At 39.9% G+C, this 23,217-nt stretch overlaps 1 protein-coding gene across 1 annotated transcript in view; it reads right to left on the reverse strand.

The window, feature by feature from the left end:
• Positions 1-23,217, reverse strand: part of DNAAF9 (dynein axonemal assembly factor 9) — a 1,049,036-nt gene that overhangs the window by 691,356 nt on the left and 334,463 nt on the right. The window contains exons 8-9 of the mRNA XM_085642690.1: positions 20,158-20,256; positions 12,091-12,146 (exon numbers count right to left, since the gene is read on the reverse strand). Coding sequence (XP_085498816.1) covers positions 12,091-12,146; positions 20,158-20,256 — 155 coding nt within the window. The remainder of the gene's footprint in view (positions 1-12,090; positions 12,147-20,157; positions 20,257-23,217) is intronic.

Consider the following 23,217-nt stretch of genomic DNA (forward strand, 5'->3'; position numbering starts at 1 on the left):
CATTTGTCCATTCCTGTGTTTGTCATAATTTATAGTACTTTTCTCTCCTTTCTATTACAAATAACAATTTTAGACTGCCTGTTAGTATGCTTCTATGTGTGAAGCTCTTGGGGGTGGGGGTGGGAGGGGGTCACAAGGGCTGCTGCCTAATGACTCGCGTTGGCATTCCATGCCCCTCCACAGTATGGCCACTGACCTGCCGATTCGTACTGCTTGTCAGCTTCTTTGACTCAGTCCTGAGATAGCTGACAAATTGTTAGAAGCAGTGACAGGAAATGAAATGACAAGTGTGGAACCAGCTAAAGCTGAAGCACTTTGATACCACTGCCTGTTTTGCTGGTTTCAAGACTCTGATCCATGCACAACCCTACACCGCAGTGCTATGGAGGCAACAGGGCCCCACTCTGCGACCAAACCGAACCTGGCGAACACTTCTCAATGCCAAGGTGGAGAGAGGACATTGACTGTAAGGAGAGAGATATCAGCCACAATGCCAGATATGGCACACATTATGTTAACTTAAGCACTGGCTCTCTCTTACAAATAGGTGCAACTTTTCAGATTTTGCTTTCCCATTTACAAGGATAAAGACGAGAAGAATGACCTGTAGGAAACCTGCCCAGACCTTAGTACAAGTTGTTCATAAGCATGGAATAAATGTGGGTGCTAATAACAATCTCAACTCAAAACGTATATGTGGATTCACACATGCAGGGAGTATTAAAGCAGCAGCTGCCAGGAAAGGTTCATGATCACACATAAACATAATAGCGGAAGCTAGAACTCAACTGGGGGAGGAGTGTGGAAATTCAACTCTGCTTTTCTGCGCAAGTTCCTGTCGGGGGGAGAATAGCCTTACTGAAATACAAAAACATGTGTCCCTTGGCAATCAGAATACTAGAACATAATAGCCCACTTCTGGCTGGCAAAGATAATGAGGGCACAATGCTTGATAAACACCGGAAGAGATACAGGGGAAAACCAACTCAGTCGCTGCACCCGTGCCACCACTGGAGAAGGATAGAGAAGTGTGACAGATGCAGAATTTGACACTGATTCACAGTCCACAGAAGCGGTCAGCAGCAACTCCATGGGGCATATGTATCAACATTTTTTTTGCGATTCTCAAATGCGAGTTTTAGCAAATCGCAATTAGAGAAACGCAAAATGCAATGTATGTAGGATTTGCAAACAATTTTGCGAATCCTACATATTCCTTATTTGCGATTCGCAAAGTGAGATTCGAAAATAAGGAATTCCTTCCCATTCATTCCTGTGGACTAGGAGGCCCATAGGAATGAATGGGAAGACATTCTCAATTTGCGATTCACAATTAGAGAATCGCAAATTGAGAATGCAATTTCAAGGGTGCCAGGGTGTCAAAAGGACGCTCTGTTGCACCCCTGAAATATGTATGTGTGCACATGTGGCACAAATACATGCCCTAAGGGCATGTATGTGCGCCACATGGCAGTTTGAAAAATGCAAAAAAGTGTATTTTTCAAAGAAATCGCAAATTACCACCAACTTGAAGTTGGTGGTAATGTGCGATTCCTTAAGGCCAAATCGCACTTTTTCTGTGCTTCCTACATTGCATTTAAGGAATCGTAATTTGCGATTAAATGCAAATTAAATGCAATCGCAAAATAGAGAATCGCAACTTTGCGATTCTCTAATTTGCGATGCCCTTTTGGGATGATACATCCCAAAAGGCCTTTTCCTGTTCACAAATGGGCTGATTCTTAGAATTGGCCCGTTTGCGAATGGGAAAAGAGCTTGATGCATATGCCCCCATTTCATTTACGATCTTACACACATTTTACCAGATCCAATCCCAGCTTAAATATTCAAACAAATGGTAGCACCATTCACTTAGTGAGTTTCACGGGTCTGTTTGTAAGACACAGTGAGCTTCTATTAAAAAAAAATTTGGGTGACATAGATAAACCTCTGGCCAAGCAAAGTAACCAGGCCTTTTTTTGTTTCAGAGAGAGGTCTGTTTACTCATCCCTATCATGTAAAGTTCCATTGTAAAGTCCAGTACATGGTACTGGTGTTGAGTATGCATACGGTGTTCAGTCAATAATAGGACTTTTTGTGTGTATGAGTCTGAATAATGTGGCAAGACTGAGTATGTAGGTGCATGACTTCTAGAAATTTGAAGGTGGTGCATAAGTATAAATGTGAGTTATAACTATGATTTATAGTAATTTGAAAGTTGTGCGCAAATTATAAATTAAAGTTATAACTTAAGAATTTTATGTTTGGTTTGTGTACAAAGAAGAAATAAAGTTTTCCTAACTATATCTTATCCTTAACCTTAGTGTTTTTTCATGGGATTTCAATGGTTTTTAAAATTGTAATAAAACGTTGTTTAAAAATGCACAGTTTACTGTTGTCAAGTGGAGTATCGTTAAATAGAGTGTTGGCCAAAACAGTGGAGGATAGTGTTGTAATGTATACTGTCATACAGTATAGTGTTGTAGTTTGGAGTTGAGTAGAGTGGAATTAGGTACACTTGAGGGGCATAGAGTGGAGTGGCAAACAGTGAAGTGGGATAAAGTAGAGTGGCATATAGTGGAGTGATGTACAAAGAAACAGCGTATAGTAGAGTGGCATACAGTGGAGTGATGTACAAAGAAACGCGTATAGTAGATGGCATACCGTGGAGTGGCGTACGGTGGAGTGCTATAGGGTGGGATAGCATACAGTGGAGAGTGGTACAGTGGAGCTGAATATAGTAGAATAGTGTAGAGTGGGTTTGCGTACAGTGTAGTGGTGTACAGTGGGGTGCCATAGGTAGGAGTGCTGTACAGTGTAGTGGCATACATTGGAATAGCATAAACTAATCTAAAGATGGTACTGTATAAATGTAAGGGAAGGAGTGGGATGGCTAGGGCCCGTAAAATTTGGGGGCCACTCATGGAATAATAACTGAATTTGGTGGAGAATGTACGGATAGATAATTTGGTCTTTAGGTCTATGGCTGTCTGTAACTCATGCCCCAGAACCCTTGGTCATGTGAAGCTTTCTTTTATTTTTCTCCGCCTATGGTTGCATAGCTTTGTATTTCTAGATATTGTTGGTATAAAGTCTGATTTAATTATATTGTTTTGATACTGGCATGTTAGAAACCAATGTTTATATCATTGCTACCTGGATAAAAAAATAAAAAAAATAAAAAAAGGAATAGCATAAACTGGAATGCCATACAGTGCAGTACCGTGCAGTGAAGTATGGTTGAGTAGACCGGCATACACTGTAGAAGCCTAGACTGGAATAGCTAAGAGTAGAGTGGCATAGAGTGCCAAGGCGCACAGTGAAGTAGTGTAGAGTGAACTTGCATAGAGTGGGGTGAGGTACGATGTAGTGGCATAAAGTGGAGTAGCATAGAGTGGCGAGCAGCGGAGTTGCGTACAGCAGACTAGCATACACTGGAGGGGGGAAGAGCAGAATAGCGTAGACTACAGTTGAGTGCAGGGGATTAGCATACAGTGGAGTGCCGTACAGTGGAGTAGTGTTGAGTTTAGTGGCAATAAGTCTAGTGATGCACAGTGGAGTGGCATATAGTGGAGTAGCATAGAGTACAGCTTAGACTGTGGAAGCATAGAGTGCAGTGACATACAGTGAGGTGGTGTACAATGTAGTGTTGTACAGTTTAGTAACATACAGTGGATTGTGACAGAGTGAAGTGGGGTATACTGCTGTTGAGTATAGTAGAGTGCCGTTGGGTGGAGTGGCATCTAGTGGGATAGCGTAGATTGTAGTGATGTACCATGAAGTGGCACAGAGTGTAATGGCATAGAGTAGCGTAGAGTGTAATGTCAGAATGGAGTAGCATACAGGGGAATAGCGTACAGTGGGGAGTTGTACAGTGGAGGGGTATACAGTCAAGTGACATAGACTGGAGTATAATAGAATAGCGTGGTGTATAGAATAATATCATAAAGTAGAACAGTGTAGCATAGAGCGGCCTAGAGTGGAGTGAGGTGGAGTACAGAGGAGTGGCATACAGTGGATTAGCATACAGTGCAGTGGTGTATACTGGACTGACGTAAAGTGGAATGGTAGGGAGTGTAATAGCATAGAGTGGAGTGGTGTAAAGTGAGATGTCAGAGTGGAGTTTGTTAATTGAAACAGACGTAGCGTAAACGTGTGTGAATGAATGTAAATGTCATGTGGCAGGAATATACATTATGATGTGTAAATGTTCATTTTTGGTTGTGGCCTAGAGTAGAGTGAGGTGGAGTACAGTGGAGTGGCGTATAGTGGATTAGCATACAGTGTAATTGTGTATAATGGACTGATGTAAAGTGGAATGGTGTAGAATCTGTAAATATTGTAAGTAGTGCTAAATTTATACCTTTTAAAAAATGTACTTATATATTGTGCCACGCTATACCGTGGTATGTTTATGGTATGCAACAGTACATTGGGCTTTGAAGTGAATATGTGATTTGCTAACTGCTCTGCTTACCAAAGGTAAAAGGGAGTCATGTAACTTTTATCATAGTTTTGCTGGTTTCGGTAGTCTGTGTTTCTCTGCATTTTGGTTTAGGGTGTTACTTATAGGTAAGTATTAGGTTTTATTGTTGTTCACTATCTATTACCACTTTATTTAAGTGGCAATAGATGGATATATTTACTTATACATTTCTATATATTTTATAGGAGATTAGGGTGAACTGCACTTTTTTAAAGTAACAATAATTTGTAGCTACATGAATAATATTAACATTCATGAAAATAATTGTAGAAAACATATACCAAAAACATATAACACAATTAGGTAAATGAATACAAATAATATATAAATATACATTTAAAATAAAGATAGATTTTTTAAACAATAATAAACATATAACGATATATAGTTTAAAACATATAACAAGAAGTATAAGAAACAGCAAAAATAAGTTAGCGAACTCCAATTAAAATAAAAGTATGAAAGGTGTTACATTTACAATTCCTACTCAACATAAACAAACTCATTGAAAATATTGGACTTCGGACTCCGATCTAAGCAACAGTACAGAAAGGTTTGGATTTTGGAGAGGTTAGATTTACTATTCCCACCCTAATTAAAGAAACCCAAGAAAAGATTTTGGACTTCGGAAAGGCTACATTTACTATTCCACTCCAACCCAAGCAAAAGTACGGAAAGTATTGGACTTCAGAAGGGTTGGGATTACTATTCCCACTCTGATCTGTGCAACAGTGAGTTAGGTTTTGGATTTAGGAGGGATGAGAGTTACCATTTCCACTCCAGTCTAAACAACAGTAAGAAAAGTGTTGGATTATGGACAGGTTACATTTGCTACTCTCACTCCAATCTAAGTAACAGTAGGGAAAGTGCTGGGCCTTCAGAGAGGTTTAGTTTCTATTTCCACTTCAGTCTAAGCAACAGAAGGGAAGGTGTTGAGCTTCTGAGTGGTCAAATATACTGTTCCCTTTCCACCCTAAGCAAAAGCAGGAAAACTGTTGAATTTTAGAGAGGTTAGATTTACTATTCCCACTGCAATGTACGCAAAGCTTGGAAAGTGTTGGACTTCAGAGGAATTAGATTTACTATTTCCACCCCAATATATACAACAGAAGGAAAACCATTGGACTTCAAAGGGGTTAGATTTACTACTCTCACTCCATCCTAAGCAATAGTAGGGAAAGCATTGGACTTTGAAAGGGTTAGATTTACTATCCCCACTCCAATTAAGCAACAATAAGGAATGCATTGGATTTGGATGGGCTAGATTTACTATTCCCACTCCAATCTAACCAAGTAGGGAAAGTGTTAAGACTACAGAAAGGTTCCATATACCATTCCAACACAGTCATTCAAAGAAATATTTAAATATCTAAAAACATAACATGACTAACCATATTTAAACAAAAAACTATATTTTGTATACATTTAAATAAGATGCAAATTGTATTAAAAATAAATGCATTAATAAATGAAATATTGAAATAAACATACATAGAATTCATATGACTCGCTACTACTGAACAAAAACCACAAACACCAAAAATATAAATTGAAATATAAATAAAACAAGAATAAAATTAAAATGAAAAACATAAAAATAATAAATGATAATATAATATGCATTTGTTTATAAATATTATCAATTATTTCTTACACAGTCCAAGTACAACAACAATTGTACATATGAAATAATCAAGGAAATAATTATATAATTTATAAATTAAATATTTAAATAGCTTAAAACATAAAGAAAAATATTTTAATTGAAATATCTCACCCCATTCCCGTACAAACCGTACAACATGCTACTAAATTATAAATGACTAATTATACTATACAAAATATAAATTGAAAATGCAAATTAAAATTCAAATAAATGAAAGAACGATTAAAAAATGTAAACATTTACATAAGAACAAATTAAATATTGAATTTACCTTATATAACTTAACATTAAAAAACTACTGTTTAAAATGTATTTAAATTACCACCATATTAACCAACAAACAAAATGACCGCTACTAAATTATAAACTACTAATTACATTTTAAAAATTAAATTACTCAATGAAAATTACAAACTATATTAAAAAAAAGACAATTATACTAATATTATTAGTATATATATATTTAAATAAAATCAATGTTTATTACAACTATATTTAAGTACAGATTATTAATTACCACAATTTTCTTCATATCAATATTGTATAATCGTATAATAAAACCTATATTCTTACTTTTGATATTCTGTTCCACAATATTTTTGCAGATGTGATATTTTTGACAACATGCTTATGTCACATGATATTTTGGAATAAATATGTGTGTCATTGACCATATTTAACATGTGCCCATTTTGAAAATGTGCCTTTTCACATGAAAAAGTGTAATTACTAGTTACACAACTGTAAGTGAATTTCTCTTTACCGGCACAAAGGAACCACAAACCTAATTGAAAAATTAGTGTTTAAGACTCTATGTACAAAATGCCCACTGCTGAAAACTTTGACATGGGCACATTTTAAGGATTCTTTTCACACAAAAACAGCTAGTGCATGACTATCAAAATATGTTTCTCTATTCCTGAATAAAGGATTGACCAGCCTCTTTTAGGAAGTCTATTTGTATACCCCACACACACCGATGTACAACATTTGGCCTCACTCCTCAAAAATGTTTTTGTTAACATTGTAAAAGATTCCTATAACTAAAGTAGGAGCATTCTGAGGTTTTTATTCCCATGAAAAAGACAGCTGTGCAACAGCCAAAGTAACTTTCTCTACTATTACACAATGAGCATACCAGTTCAGTTCAGGAATACAATTGGTAAGACTCTTGTATATGATTGGGCTTTCCAAAAGACCTTAAAAACTGAGAAAGTTTCTTGTAGTCGACGTTGGCACTTCTGAGAAGGTACCTTTTTCCATGAAGTAGGCTGTTGCACTACACGGCCAAACTACCTTTCTCTACTCTTGTACAAAAAAACACAAGCCTGGCTTAAAAATTTCTATCCTATACTCCAAACATAAAAGGGTGGTTCTCAACTGGATGTTTGAACTTTGTGAAACTTTCCCATGTTTCACCTGGGCAAATTTTGAGAATGTGTCTTATCCCATAAAAGGCGGATGTAATACTGCCAACTTTACTTTTTTCTACTCATGCACAAAGGACAGCTAGCCCCATTCTGGAGACCCACTTACCGAATTTGTGCTTCCAAACACAATAAATGTTTTAAGTTTGTTAAACAAGGTTTATGTACATATATACATATTTATTGAGTGTGAGCCTGGGTAGCTAGAAAAAGCCCCATGTAGAAGAAATACTTTGAGAAAAATAAGAGCTTCATGAGGCATGGACAATTACATTCTCGAATTATAGAGACACAAATTATAAAGATGTGCCAGTTCTTCAATCTATTTCTCTATAGTAAGAATCCTAAAGGGTCAGGAAGAATCAGCATTGGGAGTTTGTTGCAATCAGAAATACAGTTTTATCTTCCTGAGACTAGATGTTATAAGACGGCGGCTAGAAAAGAGAATGAGAATGCAGATACTTGGATTTTTAGGGAGAGGTGTGGAACTTCCTGGAGGGACATAGTTTAAATCAGTTAATGCTGCATTTGAAGTGGGAATAATAGATATGGCATAATTCCAGTGTATCTCTGGTGGTGGCTTAAGTACCACTATTATCATATCACATCACATCATCTCATGTGCATATATAAAGTACTCATTCACACCAAGGGGTGTCTTGGTGCTGACTTCCATATTTCTATTGTTATCCAAGTAAATGGTACTTATTGTATGAATCTTGGAAGTATGAAAGGCTGAGTGGAAACACGAGGATTCAAACATGTGATAGTGAGGTGAAACACCTATCCCTCAAGTGGATTAACTAGTTTAATAAGCCACTAGACTAATATGATCCGTATGGGTTCTTCAACATCTCTATAATTACACACATCACTCTGGAGACTTGAGCATAACTATAAACGCACACTATCTCTGTGCAATCTCCCTGTGTATACCCATAATTGCACACTATCTCTGTGGGGACCTGGGGATGTCTAGAATAACACACTATCTCTGTGGGAACCTGGGCTTGTGTATAATCACACACTATCTCTGTGGGGACCAGGGCATGTGTATAATCACACACTATCTCTGTGGGGACCTATAATCACACACTATCCCTGTGAGGACCTGGGCATATCTTTAATCACACACTATCTCCTTTGGTACCTGGGCATGTCTATAATAACACACTATTTATGTGGGAACCTGGGCATGTCTATAATCATACACTATCTCTGTGGGGACCTGGAGATCCCTATTATCACACACTACATCTGTGAGGACCCGAATATGTATTTAATCACACACTATCTCTGCGAGAACCTGGGCATGTCTATAATCATACCCATTCTCTTTGATGACCACTGTAATACTATAGTCACACACCATCTCTGTGGGGACCTGGACATCCCTATAATCACACACTATCTCTGTGAGGACCTGGATATATCTTTAATCATACACTATCTCCATGGGGACCTGGTCATGTCTTTAACCGCACACTATCTATGCTGGAACCTGGGCATGTCTATAATCACAGACATTCTCTTTGACAACCATGGTAATACTATAGTCACACACCATCTCTGTGGGGGCCTGGGCATGTGCATATTCACACACTATCTCTGTGGGGACCAGGGCATGTCTATAATCACACACTATCTCTGTGGGGACCTGGATATCCCTATAATCACACACTATCTCTGTGAGGACCTGGGTATATCTTTAATCATACACTATATCCATGGGGACCTGGGCATGTCTATAATCACACACATTCTCTTTGATGATCATGGTAATACTATAGTCACACACCATCTCTATGGGGACCTGGACATCTCTATATTTACACACTATATCTTTGGGGACTGGGGCATGTCTATTACCACACAGTATAGTATCTCTGTGGGGACCTGGGCATGTCTATAATCACACACTATCTCTTTAGGGACAGTGGTAACGCAATAATCACACACTATTTCTGTGGGGACCTGGACATCAATATAATCCATCGCCCACTATCTTTGTGGGGAATTAAACATGAGTGCTATCACAAACTATCTCTGTGGGGACCTGTGCTTCACTATAATCCCACAATACCTCTGCAGGGCTTGAGCAGGACTATAATCACACACTACCTGTGACTCCACCTCAGCATCACTATAATCGCAGATCATTTTTGCAGGAATCTGAGCATGACTAATATAATACACCATTTCTCCAGGAACCTGAATATTTCTATCATAATCCTCCTTATATAGCGAGTAGAACATGACTATCATAACACTTTTTATATGGGGACTTGAATATGATTGTAACCACACACTGTCTCTGAGAGGACTTGAACATAACTACAATTCTACACCATCACGGAGGGGAACTTTAATATGAAGAAAATCACACTCTTTCACTATGGGGACTTGAGACTGGTTATAATTAAATGCTATATCTGTGGGGACCAGGGCACAATTGAAATGACATACTATTTATGCATGAACGTCAGCATGAGTATCATCGTACACTACGGAGGACTTGAACATGACTATCATAACACTCTCTATGTGGGGACTTGAACATGATTATAATCACACACTATCTATGAAGGGACTTGAACATGACTGTAATCACACACTGTCTCTGTGGAGACCTGGGAATTACTGTAACAACACCCTGTTTCTGCATGAACTGCAGCATGACAATCATTGTACACTATCTCTAGGGGTACTTGAACATGACTATGACCAAACACTATTTCTCTAGGGACCTGGGCATGACTATAATAATCAGACACTATCATTTTGAAGATTTGAGCATGACCATGATGACATGCTATCTGTGTGGCAACTTGAGCATCTCTCTAATGACACACTATCTCATGCGGCTTCAAAATAACGGTCACCACACACTAGCTCTACAGAGAATTGAGTATTATTATAATCACACACCATCTCTGCGGGGGCTTTAACATAAATATAATCACACTCTGTCTAAGGGGATCTTGAGAGTGACTATAATTAAACACTATATCTTTGGGAACCAGGGACTCAATATAATCGTGCACTATCTCAGTGGGGGCTTGAAAATGACTATCACAGCACAATATCTCTGATAGCTCTAGAATATTTCACATGCCATATCTTTGGGGACTATTATTGTACAGCCATACCATGACAGTGGTGAAGTTGATGCAAAGAAAAAGGTAATCTCAACTTGGCTTTCCCATCTGACCACAGTGCATGCTCTTTGGCATTTACATGAATTTAACTATTCACTGTTTCCTTATCCCTTAATGCTTGTGAGAACTCTGCAATAGACTAGATATCTGAAAATCCCTTCCCGTGAACTTTATATACTATAGTTTTCTATTGAGAAATACATTATCGTCAAAATCCATCTGCTCGATGCTCCTAGGACACAAAGAGATATGCATATATGTCTAAACTATCATATAATATAGGTAAAGCAGAGAAAAACAACATTTAGCCATTTGTTTGTGAAAGTATTCAATCAGAAATGATGATTACAGAGTAAGTCCCCGCAAGGATAGTAAGACATGTTCAAGTCCCCACAAAGATGGTTCTGTGCGCACGATTAAATAATAATATATTTGCAGATTTGAAGCAGGATCCTATATAATGAATTTTTTCTTAACATTTTTCTGTTATTGGTATGTTTTTAAAACATTGGGAAAGGTTAGTCCCCACAAGGCAGGTGTACACACATAGTCCCCACAAGGATGGTAACACGTGTATATGTGTGTGTGTGTGTGTGTGTGTGTGTGTGTGTGTGTGTGTGTGTGTGTGTGTGTGTGTGTAATCAAATACACACACACACACATTTTAAAAATAGTTTCAAATTGAATGGGTTAAGTACAGGAAAACGATATTTAGAGTATAGGGATGCGTAATAGTTAGTTAGGGAGGTTTAGGTTTCAGAGATGGGTAGAGCTAAGTGTTAGTAAGGGGGTTTTGGGAAGGGGAAGGGTATAGGGTAGGATGGGTTTTTTGAGTTTCAGAGATGGGTAAGGGGTGGTGAGTGTTGGTAACATTTAGGCATGGGTAATGAAAAAGGGGTTTTTAGGGTTCAAGGATGGGTTGAAGTAAGGGGAGGTTAAGGTTTTTTTTTTAAAGGGTCTGGGTGGATTCCCCTACAAAAAATACAAGGAAATGTATGTAATCAAAAGGGAGGTATGGGGGCCAACCCCCCCAAAATATTAAACACCTACACAAAAATATGAATACATCCCAAAAAAGACCAAATATTTTTCTGGGTGTATGTTACCACAAAAAAGGACGAAAAATGAATGTAAAAGATAAAAGTTGTAATTCAACACGCTGTAAAGGCCAACTCGTCGAGAGATGTGCGCATATGCATGATAACTGATATTCTAATGAGCTGCCTCATTGTGTCTTCTCTAAAATGGGGTCTCTGTACTTGCGCTTGCTCTACCTTCAATTAACATTAACGCTGACAAGAGAGCTGTCAGCACCTCATGTAATCAACAAGAAAGCAAACATAGAAAGAGTACCTGTTGTCTGTAATATTGCTTGAAATCATTCCATGGCTGAAGTAACTTCGGAATGGCTGCAAATTTGAAATAGAATAAGGTATTTAGTTAGGCAGCGGACGACAACATATGGAAGAAAATAATTTGGTGCAGTAGGCCTAATTAATGCTACCTGGGTACTCAAATTTCAATCACTGTCGGATATATATATTTGCTATTTATAAAACACAGCATGCCCAAATACCTTACACGTGAGTGGGTTATTCTAGGTGTCTTGGAAGAAGAGGATAGGGAGTACACTATCATGAACCTTACCGGTCAGTCTAAACAAACGTGGCCACATTTGTGGGTGATTTACTAGGATTACAGCAGTAAGAAAGAGCAGGTATTTAGGATATCCCCAACATGACAAGAAACAAGACCGTTTTATCCACACCCTTACAACCTTGCATACTGACCCTGAGACTACTTTAATCTTCCTTTCCACTGGTTTCTCTCTGCCTCTGACTCTTCCAGACCATGAAACTGTGACTAACTTAAGATACCTTTTTCTTTACGTCAATTTGTTACTCTACGTAAGTCGCAAGTAGACTTACCTTACGTTATAAGATCGGACCGACCCAACATTGCAAAACCATTACCTTTACTCTGTCACTGTAATATTTCCTTACATATATTCACTTATCTTTCTTGATGTTTGCCACACGACAACATTAAACACCAACGTAATCCCCTATGTGCAGTCATGCACGGTTTGTAGTTTCTCACCAAACCATAAGGCTACTCTCGGGTACAGATTATGTATCTATGAACAACCTGTTTTTCTTCAAATTTTTTTTATATATTATTTCAGTTTTGTAAACCTATTTGTCGATTTACAACCTTCAGAAAACCCAGGGCCTTTGTGCAGTAAAGGGCCTGTTGGCTGAATAAGAGGCGCACAATTAACTTCTGAAGAAGATATGCACCATAACAAAGAAAACTGCAAATCTAAGAACAGAATGAGTTGGAAATTTGCACGCACTCAGAATAGATGAAACCTGTGTAGCTGAGAAAAATAAATCGGTTTTACTATTAGTTTTACTTCCAGCAAATTACTTTAAAACTAGGTCTACTCTTTTACTGAGATTATTTTCAGGTAGGAATTTGGGCTCGTACTCTGATAATATGCGAAACATGTTGGATGGTTTAAACAGGAGTCGCAAGAAGGGCAGAGGGATGAAGGAAGAACCTCAAACATATTAAGAAGTATAGCTCCGTTCATTCATGCTCAGATGGGGTTGGAGGGAGCTCTAGCTGAGCATTATCGACATTTTATGGATGGATCCAATGGGTTACTGAAATCGACAGCTTGTCTTACCTTGACAGGCTCACATTGGGTTGGATAGGCAATGCAGAAGGGAAGCCACTGGCAAAGCCAATGTTAATAACAGAAATTCTGGAGGCACTGAAATCAAGGTCCTATGGTTTGCAGCAGATAGTGAAGTTTAGTAAGTTTTATAAGGAGAGAGATCAGCTGCTGCCCCCCACCTGCTGTCCTTATTTGATGAGGTACAGGAAACGTCTCCCCATGAGGCTGCCATTATCACCTTTGCTTACGCCTGGTGAACCGGCCTCACAGTCAGCCTCCTGTAAGCCATTTTCATTCAATATTACGCATGCTAACGTTTTGGGGAAGGTTATAGCAGTCCGAATTCTTCCATACAGGTCAGGACTGCTTTTGCGCCGGCCAGCCGACGGCTCATTATTTGCAAGCCTGGTTAGCTCTCCTACACCAGGTGCTCACGGGTCTCGGTGCAATTACTCGATCTCTCAATGCTGAGACAGTGAATGACCGGAGAGGACCTTCCTGTTCCTAGTGCTGGGCAGGCACTGACTAGGTGAGGGTATGGTAGGTGGTTCGCTATATCTTGTTTATTGATCCCAGTGCCCCTGAACAGATGAATAACTTCCGTTCCCCTACGCAGTCTCTAGAGGGCCACATCAGGAGTGCCCTCCCCTCCGTTGCGCTTAATATTCGTCTTTGCACCATATCCATTGGCCTGTATTCTCAGGGAGCACCACTCAGGCATGGGGGAATAGGATTCCCCTCTCTGTATATGCTGCTGTATGTGTGCAAGCCAGAGCACAACCTAGCTGAGAACATCTGCAAGTCCATCAGGTTCAGCGGTCTATCGGATTTATTACAGTTCAGAAGCCTAAGGAGTTCCTGTTGACGTCCCAGACGGCCCTATTTGAGTTTAAACACCTGCAGAACTGGAATGGTAAATTAGGGCGGAATTGTGTAGTGCAGATTCACCGCAAGACAGATGTGATTCTGTGGTTGAACCCGGGATGCACAAGTTACAGAGAGACTGTGGATCGTTGGATTGCATGACATCATTCTATGGCAGGAAGGCCTGCACTTAGGATGGTCATGTTCGTTTTGGTTCCCTCATTTTTCCATGAATATACCCATACCCCTTTGTAAAGGTTCTGTTTTGGCAGATTGCACACTCCACATCGGTGTGGGCAAGGAAGAAGCTGGGGTTACTCTGATATTGTTGACAATGCCATGTGACTTGAGGGCCTACTCCGTGCCTGACCTTGAGATCTACAATTCTACTTCTCGGGCAGAATTTACATATTACTGGCTCCAGTCAGTGCCAGCTTGACCACACTCAGAAATTGAGAGGGAGATGCTGGCATAGTGCTCTTTAAAGACTGTACAGGCGAACGCTATGCCATGACATATGTGGACAGAGGCTAGCACGAATTGGGTAGGAACTCACACTATGAACTAATCCTCACCTTCCTCTGACATAGAGCCCAAGGCTAAGCTTCGGCTGGCCGACCTAGGGCTATGCAAGATGTCTATACAGTGAAAGCATTGTCACTTATTTACTTTAGGGCTCTTTAAACACCACCCCCTTAGGCATCTTTACGGACTTTAGACTCCGAGGAGAATTAGTCTGAATTTTCCAGAGCTAGTGGGGCTGCCGGGACTCAGGGTCCTCAAATGGCTGGTTACAAGTACTGACCCTCATCGAGAGGCTCATGTCTTTATGAGAGAATCCTAAAAGAGAGGGGTCCCCTACCCATAGCAGCTACACATCCATAGCATCTGGGTCTGGGCTAAAGGAGTTTCAAAGAATGCTAAACCTAGATCCTTACATTAAAAATCTGTACAGAGCCTGCATCACATGCCAGTTCAACTGAAGTCCTGCCGACCAGATGTGGACACGAAACTGGTTTGTTGCTGATAGCAGAAGGCAAGTTTCATGCAGTTACCATGGACTTGTTCCAAGTTCACGTCCGCCTGGGTAGAGGTTTGCTCGATGGTCTCTGGAAGGGTGGACCAGGATCGAGCCCCATCCACACAGTTAGCTCTCATGGGGTTTGTTGAAGACATGCAAAGCTCTGACAACAAATAGGTTGTAATAGTGCTTTGGTCAAGAGCCGTGGCAACAACTAAAGAGACTGTGAAGGACTTGAAATATTGAAATGATAATGTGCATACTGATGATCTTCTACCACATCAGACTCCACGACCCGAGGACACCAGGGTCCGGTATCCAACATTCCAGTAACATCAAATGTTGAGTCCGCAGTGGCAGTTATCTCAGTGTCAAGTGAAATGTATTAATTAACGGACAGCTTGTCATGTAAATGCAGCCTCACTGTGCACGATAGGAGGTAGTAGCCATGTAGGAGAGAGGCCTAAATGTGCTACTCCACCTTGCATGGTTAATATGCTATTTAAGAATGTAGTTTTTTCCAAAGAATGCTCATACTGAAAATAGATGAAGTGATGCCGCGCGACAAGTAGTCATGTATTACAAGGCCACTGTGTCTTTTTGTAAGAAGTCGATTATACAAAAAACTAAATAAATAATAAAAAAAAAAATTCTCCAGTCTCCTGCTCCAGCCCGCACAATGTCCGATTAGTAAGTAGGTATCTATGCAGAGAGATAACAAGCAGTAAAGAAAGAAATGTTTAGTACAAACATAGCACGTGCTGGGTGTGGAAGGAGTGGACTTTAATTCCAGTTAAGGCTTGAAAGCAAACTCAACCACTGTGGTTTCAAAGCCTTTACAAAGTGTTTTATGTCTTCCTCATTAACGCACCTCAAACGAGAAAACGGATTTGAGTGTGCCTCGCCTAATGAAATGACAGCAATGACCCCAGGCACCCGTGCTCAGGACTCCCAGGCCGCTTGGCACCCTCTGATCCTCCTGGGTGCGGCTGGCTCTGAGGAGCGGAGATGGGTACAGATACCAGTCTGCACAGCCGAGAGGGTGGCGCCGGGGTCATTAACCCTCAAGGATGAGGCATTGATCACGTAACTGCCTCCCTGTCAATACTGCAGCCAAAACAGTTTCATAAAAACGAATTGAAAAAAATATCACTGTAAAATATATTTTACAGAATAATTTCTGGTTACAATAAATACAGCTGGTACTCAAAGTCACTGGGAAAACAGAATCCATGGGCAATTGAATGAGATTGGAAACGAGCATGGCATGAGCCCAAATGTCCTCCAATACTTGCTTGGTGCCAGAATCCCATTCCTAACAAAAGATTGCAATGTACAGAAATAAGCCAACTATAGTTCTCTCCGCACTTGAAACCCGCTTCAATCTGGGGTACATCCATCACACAGAAATACAATTGTAATAAACTCGGTCACTCGTGTTCCTTTTGCCTGATTAACTTTAAGGCTTCATTAGTCCTCCTCAATGAGTGAGCAGTGTTTGACACTCTGAACTGCAATAACCTAAGCCTGTTGGAATGGCATCAGACTACTCAATACATACAAAAGTACCTTAAGTAGTCTAAAGATACCAACCTGTGCCCACAGGCCTCGTGCCCTATAGTGACCCCCTGCCCCCACTCATTCCTGCAAGCGCTAAACACCACACCAAGAAAGTTCTAATGATAGCAGGTACAGAGGTCCGCAAAATGGTCACGACAACCATCTATGGGAGTAAGTCAGGAATGTTGAGAGATGAACCTAAAAATCTATCTCTTAACCAAATGAACACGGAAGAGCTACGTTTAAAAGCCATTAGAACTGATGAGAGTGGAGCTAACTGGCTATACTTATCTTATGTGGATTTGAATAGCGCGAAGCTTCCCATAGGCTTCCCAGCGCTGAGAGAATAACCATTATTCTAGCCTATTAATGCGTAGAGAAATTAGTTGGCATAGAGCCAGGTTTTGAAGAGCTTTCTAAATTTGGGTTCATTGGCTCTGTTCTCATGCAGATAGGCATTGAATTCCACAATTTTGGGGATATATAAGAGAAGGACCTTCCACCCCATCTGAACTTCAGAATGCTAGGGACCTTCAGAAGACCGGTGTTAGAGGACCTTAAAGTCATATTGAGGGTGTAGGGAGTAAGATGAGGCCTAAACATATTGGGTCCCCTATGATTTATTGCCATGTGAGTTATGCAAAGTGTCTCGAATTTTAGTCCCTTCTCCACTGGTAACCAGTGCAAAAAGACCAAGGCATCTTTGGCTGACGAGCATTTCGGTAACTTGAAGATTGTTCTGGCTGAGGCATTTTTTGACAACTTGCAGTTTCCTGAACACTGAATTAAGTGATCCCAGATACAATGAGATCCTGTAGTCAAAGTGTGATAGAACAAGTGCCTCGACTACAATTCTTCTGGAGAGATTAGTGTAAGTGTGCGCAAGGTTCTCAGCATAGCATGTACAAATCGTTTTTTCCCTTGTTCTTCCATTGAAAAAAAGCTATCCAGCCCTATTCCTAAACTTTTTATGTGAGGGGATGGTACTGGCAGGGTCCCTAGACTGTCCGGCCAGCCTACTTATTAAGTGGAGATACATTGTTCTCCAATAGCTTCAGTTTAACAAAAGTTTAAACACATGATTTCATATATTTTATCAAAAAAGCACATGGGCAATATTTCCAAACATAAAGAACATATAGATTCTAACTTCAGTCTCTGTTAAATTCTTAGAGAACAGTATATTCATGTATGCATGGCTCTGTAATTGCTGAATCCTACGCGCGTTCCGGCTTGAAGCCTTTGTCAGGACGCCATGTATATATATTTCATGTAACCTTGTAGAATCTATATGTTGTTCATGTTTGGAAATATTGACCATTACCTTTTTTGATAAAATATATGAAATCATGTGTTTAAACTTTTGTTAAACATATAGGCTATTAGCACTCTTTGATTGGTTTTGATGTTCTTGAAACTTGAAGATATGTGAATACAATATGTAAACTTTACATATAAAACATAAATGCTACCAAATAAAAAAAATTACATTTTTGAACCTATCAGTATATGTATACACTTCTTTGCTTGGTTTTTAGGTCCATCTTATTATAATCATTGTTCCTAAATTGTTTTGCTTGCAATTGTGAGCTTATACCTGTGACATCGGAGGGATCGACAATTGATAAGACCAATGTTCCATGCAGTATTTTTACAATTATGACTTCTTTTGTCCTCCATCCCATCCAGTGCAAAGTTACAGAGGGAACAGTGACGTTCCCCAACTTCAAGACCAAGTGGTGGACAAAATGGGAAGGGTGAATTGGGCCGCAGCGAGAGTAGAGCATTGGCGGAGTATCCCACCTTCTTTTTGGGAGTTGATTCAGGGGTCCTGGCCTCTGGTCCCATTTGGGCGCTGACAGGCACAGACAGACTTGCCTTAGGCGAGCCCGCTTCCCAGCTGACATTTATGGTAGTCAGCTACCAACTAGAGCGCTGAATGAGTGGATTCAGGGGTCCTGGCCCCTGGTTCCGTTCAGGCGCTGAAAGGTGCAGACGGACTTGCCTTAGGTGCACCCGCCTCCCAGCTGACATTTATGGTAGTCAGCTAACAACTAGAGCGCTGCCCTCAATTAGAGACTCTATGGTCCTGGGCTCCTACTCTATGGTTGCTCAGGTTGCCTTTACACTGTTTACCCGTTCCGCTGGGAAAACACAATCTATTTAAAAGGTGCCCTCGCACTAGGGGAGTTAAAAAGAAAGCTCATGAAAAATTCTCACTAATAAACTACGCAGTTTCAGTTCAAAACTCTATTTTAAAATGGTTAAAAGGCAGATAAAAACAGATTAAAATACATTCAGCGCAATGGAGTGCTTACTGACAATGAGGATCAGTGAAATACACCTAAAGAGAGGCCCTGCCCGAATGTATAGATGGGTTGCGGAGCGGTGAATGGATCTTCGTCCCCCAACTCCCGCCCACAACCCCTCACACATACACACTCAAATACCCCCTCTGCCCTGTGCTACTCTGTTAGGATCGCAATTTGTTGAAGTGAATGAGTTAATGCCACCGTATTGCAGGAGGTGGGAGGGGACAATATGACCCATAAAAGAGGGGTGGAACACAGGGCCACTTTCAACACGTGTGATACATACAAAACAATACTGTACTAATGTTGATGAAGAAGAATACCAACTGAGGTACTGTCTTCTTTTTCTATAAGCGCTAAAGAAATGTCTTCAAATTAAGCTGCTGTCTTATCGGAAATGTAAAATATAAATACATATGTTAATAATATTTTAAAAATCTGAATAACACTTGCACATGAATGAAGGAAAACATGCTGTGCCTCAACGACAAAGAGTGAATCATATGCCAAATAATCCCCAGATACCTTCTAAATAGAATATCCTCAGAAAGACCTTACAAAGGACCAGTCTAAAAAGGTTAATTCAGGCGTTTTGCTGAACTCCTCGGGAAATCTTACTCTGGGATCTTTCAAAAACATTGACCATTTATTCTCAAACACTGGCAGAAGATCCATTATCCACACTTTGATGATCAGACCTGCTACTGCAGCGATCTGCTCAAAAGTACAAACTGCTAAGAACTGTCAGGAAATTCACGGCTCATTCCACTTTAGGAAAATTTGGAATGATTCTTGCTATCTTAACGTGTCACAGCAAATGACACATTCACTAACATTTGCAAATAACAATTTTACATTGTGAACATGGTTTTATAACTCAAAGCAGTCGGGAACAATAAGCAAAAAGGTGTACTTCGTCTTGGATGTTAACAGTTTCATGTTTTGTTCGTTTTACTTAAAAGAAAAAAGATGCACTGCACCTCTCCAGCCTGAGATTCTGATAGCTCCAAAATAAAGGGAATTTCAACTTCAAAATTGGAGAAGAATAAGGTCCACTGGTGTTCAAAAATCTGTAAATCCTAAAAACAGACATGCAATTTTTCATTAGTAAACAAAACTACAAGAAATAAGCAGTATCTGTACACAGTAACATGGACTAATATGCTTAACTGCAAGTGATAGTTCTTGTCCTTATTGCACAGAAAGAGCCTGCGTCACAATCGATTAACATATATTAGGAATGTAAATTTACAGCATTTCATTGACATGGTGCCTAAAAGCCTGCATAGTATGGGGCTCAGTGCTTCTCACGTTGTGCACTGCAATGTTTGGGAGTCTGGGGACCATGTGTCATCCCAATAAAGATCTTGGCTGTAGGCGCTGGGGTTGCCTGCATCCAGTAACATGGTATTATTTGGACCGACATTAGTTCGCATTACCATTACTGTATCAGCGTTTCCACGAAACCGTTGCTTCGTCTCAGTAGAGAACCAACTTCCTATTCCCCACCTAAAAATGACATCACTTCCACCCCACCACTTCAACACCCTAACACCAGCGCCAAAAATCAAAATGACACTTACTTTCAAACACATCTGTTCTACACTAACACAAATTGTTTTTGCAGATTGCATGTTATTAGTAAATTGAAAAACAGATGATCAAATGTTACATATTTACTATATATTAATAAAAAACATTATTAACTTAAATGGAAATAAAGAGCAACTTATACTTAACTCAAAATTTAAGAAAAATACATTGTAAATTATAATATTGAGGACATAGATTACATTAAGATTAGGGATATCTAAGCTTAGCAAAATGTCATATTCATATGAATTTACTTAACATTAAACAACAAAAAAGTAAACCCCAACCCTAAAACATTTGAAGTACTTATACTAATTAAAGCACAAGAAAGCCAACAAGCCCTGACCGAATTTATTAACTGAAAGCGACTGGATCCTTCCATCTAGTCACACATCCAATTACTCATCATCCATGCACTCTGCAATCCATCCCTGCAGTCATGCATCTATTCATCAACCCCTGCACTCATTCTTACATTCGCGAACTCGCCCACAAAACTACACACACACATTCACCACATCAATGAAGAGGCCTTTTTAGTCCGAAGCAAGAGCTACTGATTTTGGTGCTACTCTGTGAGGGATGGGAGTGTTATCATAAATTCAGAATTCTAGTTCTTTGGTGCGGGACGGGGGTGATAAAGCTGTCAGTGTGAAACTACTAGTTTTGCTGCTGGTAGCTCTGAGACTGCTTGCATTACAATGGAGTGAGCGCGAAGTAAGACTGCTTCCCTCCAAGTGCTGTTGGCAGCGTGTCGCTAATAGTATGTAAAAGGGAACCGTAACACTAATACATTGTTAAAACATTTTCACATTCTTTCAATCAAAGTTATTTGAACTAAAGAATATAGGAACTCTTACCAATAAATTAAAATTAATGAGTTAGTTTAGAAAAGACTTAGTTACATAAAATTCGGAAGTCTAGGTGCAAAGGTCTATGTAATGATAAGTCAATGAAATTGAGTCAACATATTGGTCAGACAATGGCGTGAGTGACAGAAGCAGGGCCACAGTGTAGCTTGAACCCGCCACAAAACAACGAAGAACGCTGTGGTCAGATACCACATTATGGACAATAATCCAGGTGACAATGAAAGTTGTAGGAGTGCCTTTTCTTTGGGAAAAGGATTCATCGAAGGAAGGATACAGTAAAGACATAAATGGGTATTGAAACTCCCCAGATAATTTACCAGCATTCATCAGGAAACTAAGCACACAGTAATATTTTAATCGCCAAATTTAACACTGTGCAAAAGCGAACACATTGACAGGCGGTGGCAATTCCATGAGCGGTGGCTGGAGAGAAAGCTAAAAATGTCCAAGGAGGTTTATCATTGCCTACTCAGAAATAATAAGCAAGACTAGCTGGTGCCGAGGCTGGAGATCATGGTAAGCAGAATAACTTTGTATGGAGAAATTGTAAGGAGACATACCTAAAGTAAACAGAAAGCAATTCGGTCCCATTTCTTACCCAAAAACATAGCCAGGAAGAGATCTAATTCTTGCTTGCTTTTTAGTCAGAGACAAAATACAAATTCACATTAATTTTCAACCTACCAAACTGCACCCACATTACACTGGCTCCCTCACACGCATAGAACAGTGCCCTGCCTATCTCAACAGCGCATACACTTCCACCAACCTTCCACACACTTCCTCTCAGCTGGACCCTCACTGGCACACAAACCACAAAAGCAGAGCAGGAGCTGGCGCCTTCTCATACATCTCCCCCAAAGCATGAAATGACCTCCAAGAGCACATCAGTGCCTCCTCATCACTTTTAGAGTTCTGCAAGAAGCTGATGAACAGACATTCTGAATAATATCCAGAGAGACCAATACCTTCCCACCTGCTAAGCACCTGGATACCCTCACGTGTGATTAGCGCGCTATAACATCAGCATAACATAATTTGAAGGGAGGCAAATTAGTGTCTCACACTTCTTAAATGGTGCAATAAGTAACTTACCTGTGACTGCGGTGCTCCAGCTTTAGCTATCTACCATGGAATCACATGCTTTGGAGTTATAACCTGATGCCAAGGTGGAAATGTTTATTCAATTGGTCAATGCAGCTTACCCACTGATGCCTTGTTCCTGTCAGACAATCAATTGAGTGGTAAGAGTTAATGCTGCACATCAACAAAGAGGTCTTGCTAAAGGCTTCTGCAGACCCAGCAGTACATCCATTTGATTGCCCATTGCCTCTGGTCTCCAAGCTGGTCCCTTCTCTAATGTGTTCCAATCTGTGGAGTCATCCTAGATGCTTTCCAGGCACAAGTGAAAAGGAAATGTCTTTGACCACCTACTGATGTACGGTGGAATTCTGCTTCTGTCACTCCCTCCTTAACAGAGTACCCTTGTTTTAGCAGTGGTAGCCTCTCAGATGGGATTTATGGAGACCCGTCAGTTAAAACAATAGACAAGCATCCAAGAGTGAAAAACTATGC

This window comes from Triturus cristatus, chromosome 2_2 (assembly GCF_964204655.1).
Source record: "Triturus cristatus chromosome 2_2, aTriCri1.1, whole genome shotgun sequence".
Lineage (NCBI taxonomy): Eukaryota > Metazoa > Chordata > Amphibia > Caudata > Salamandridae > Triturus > Triturus cristatus.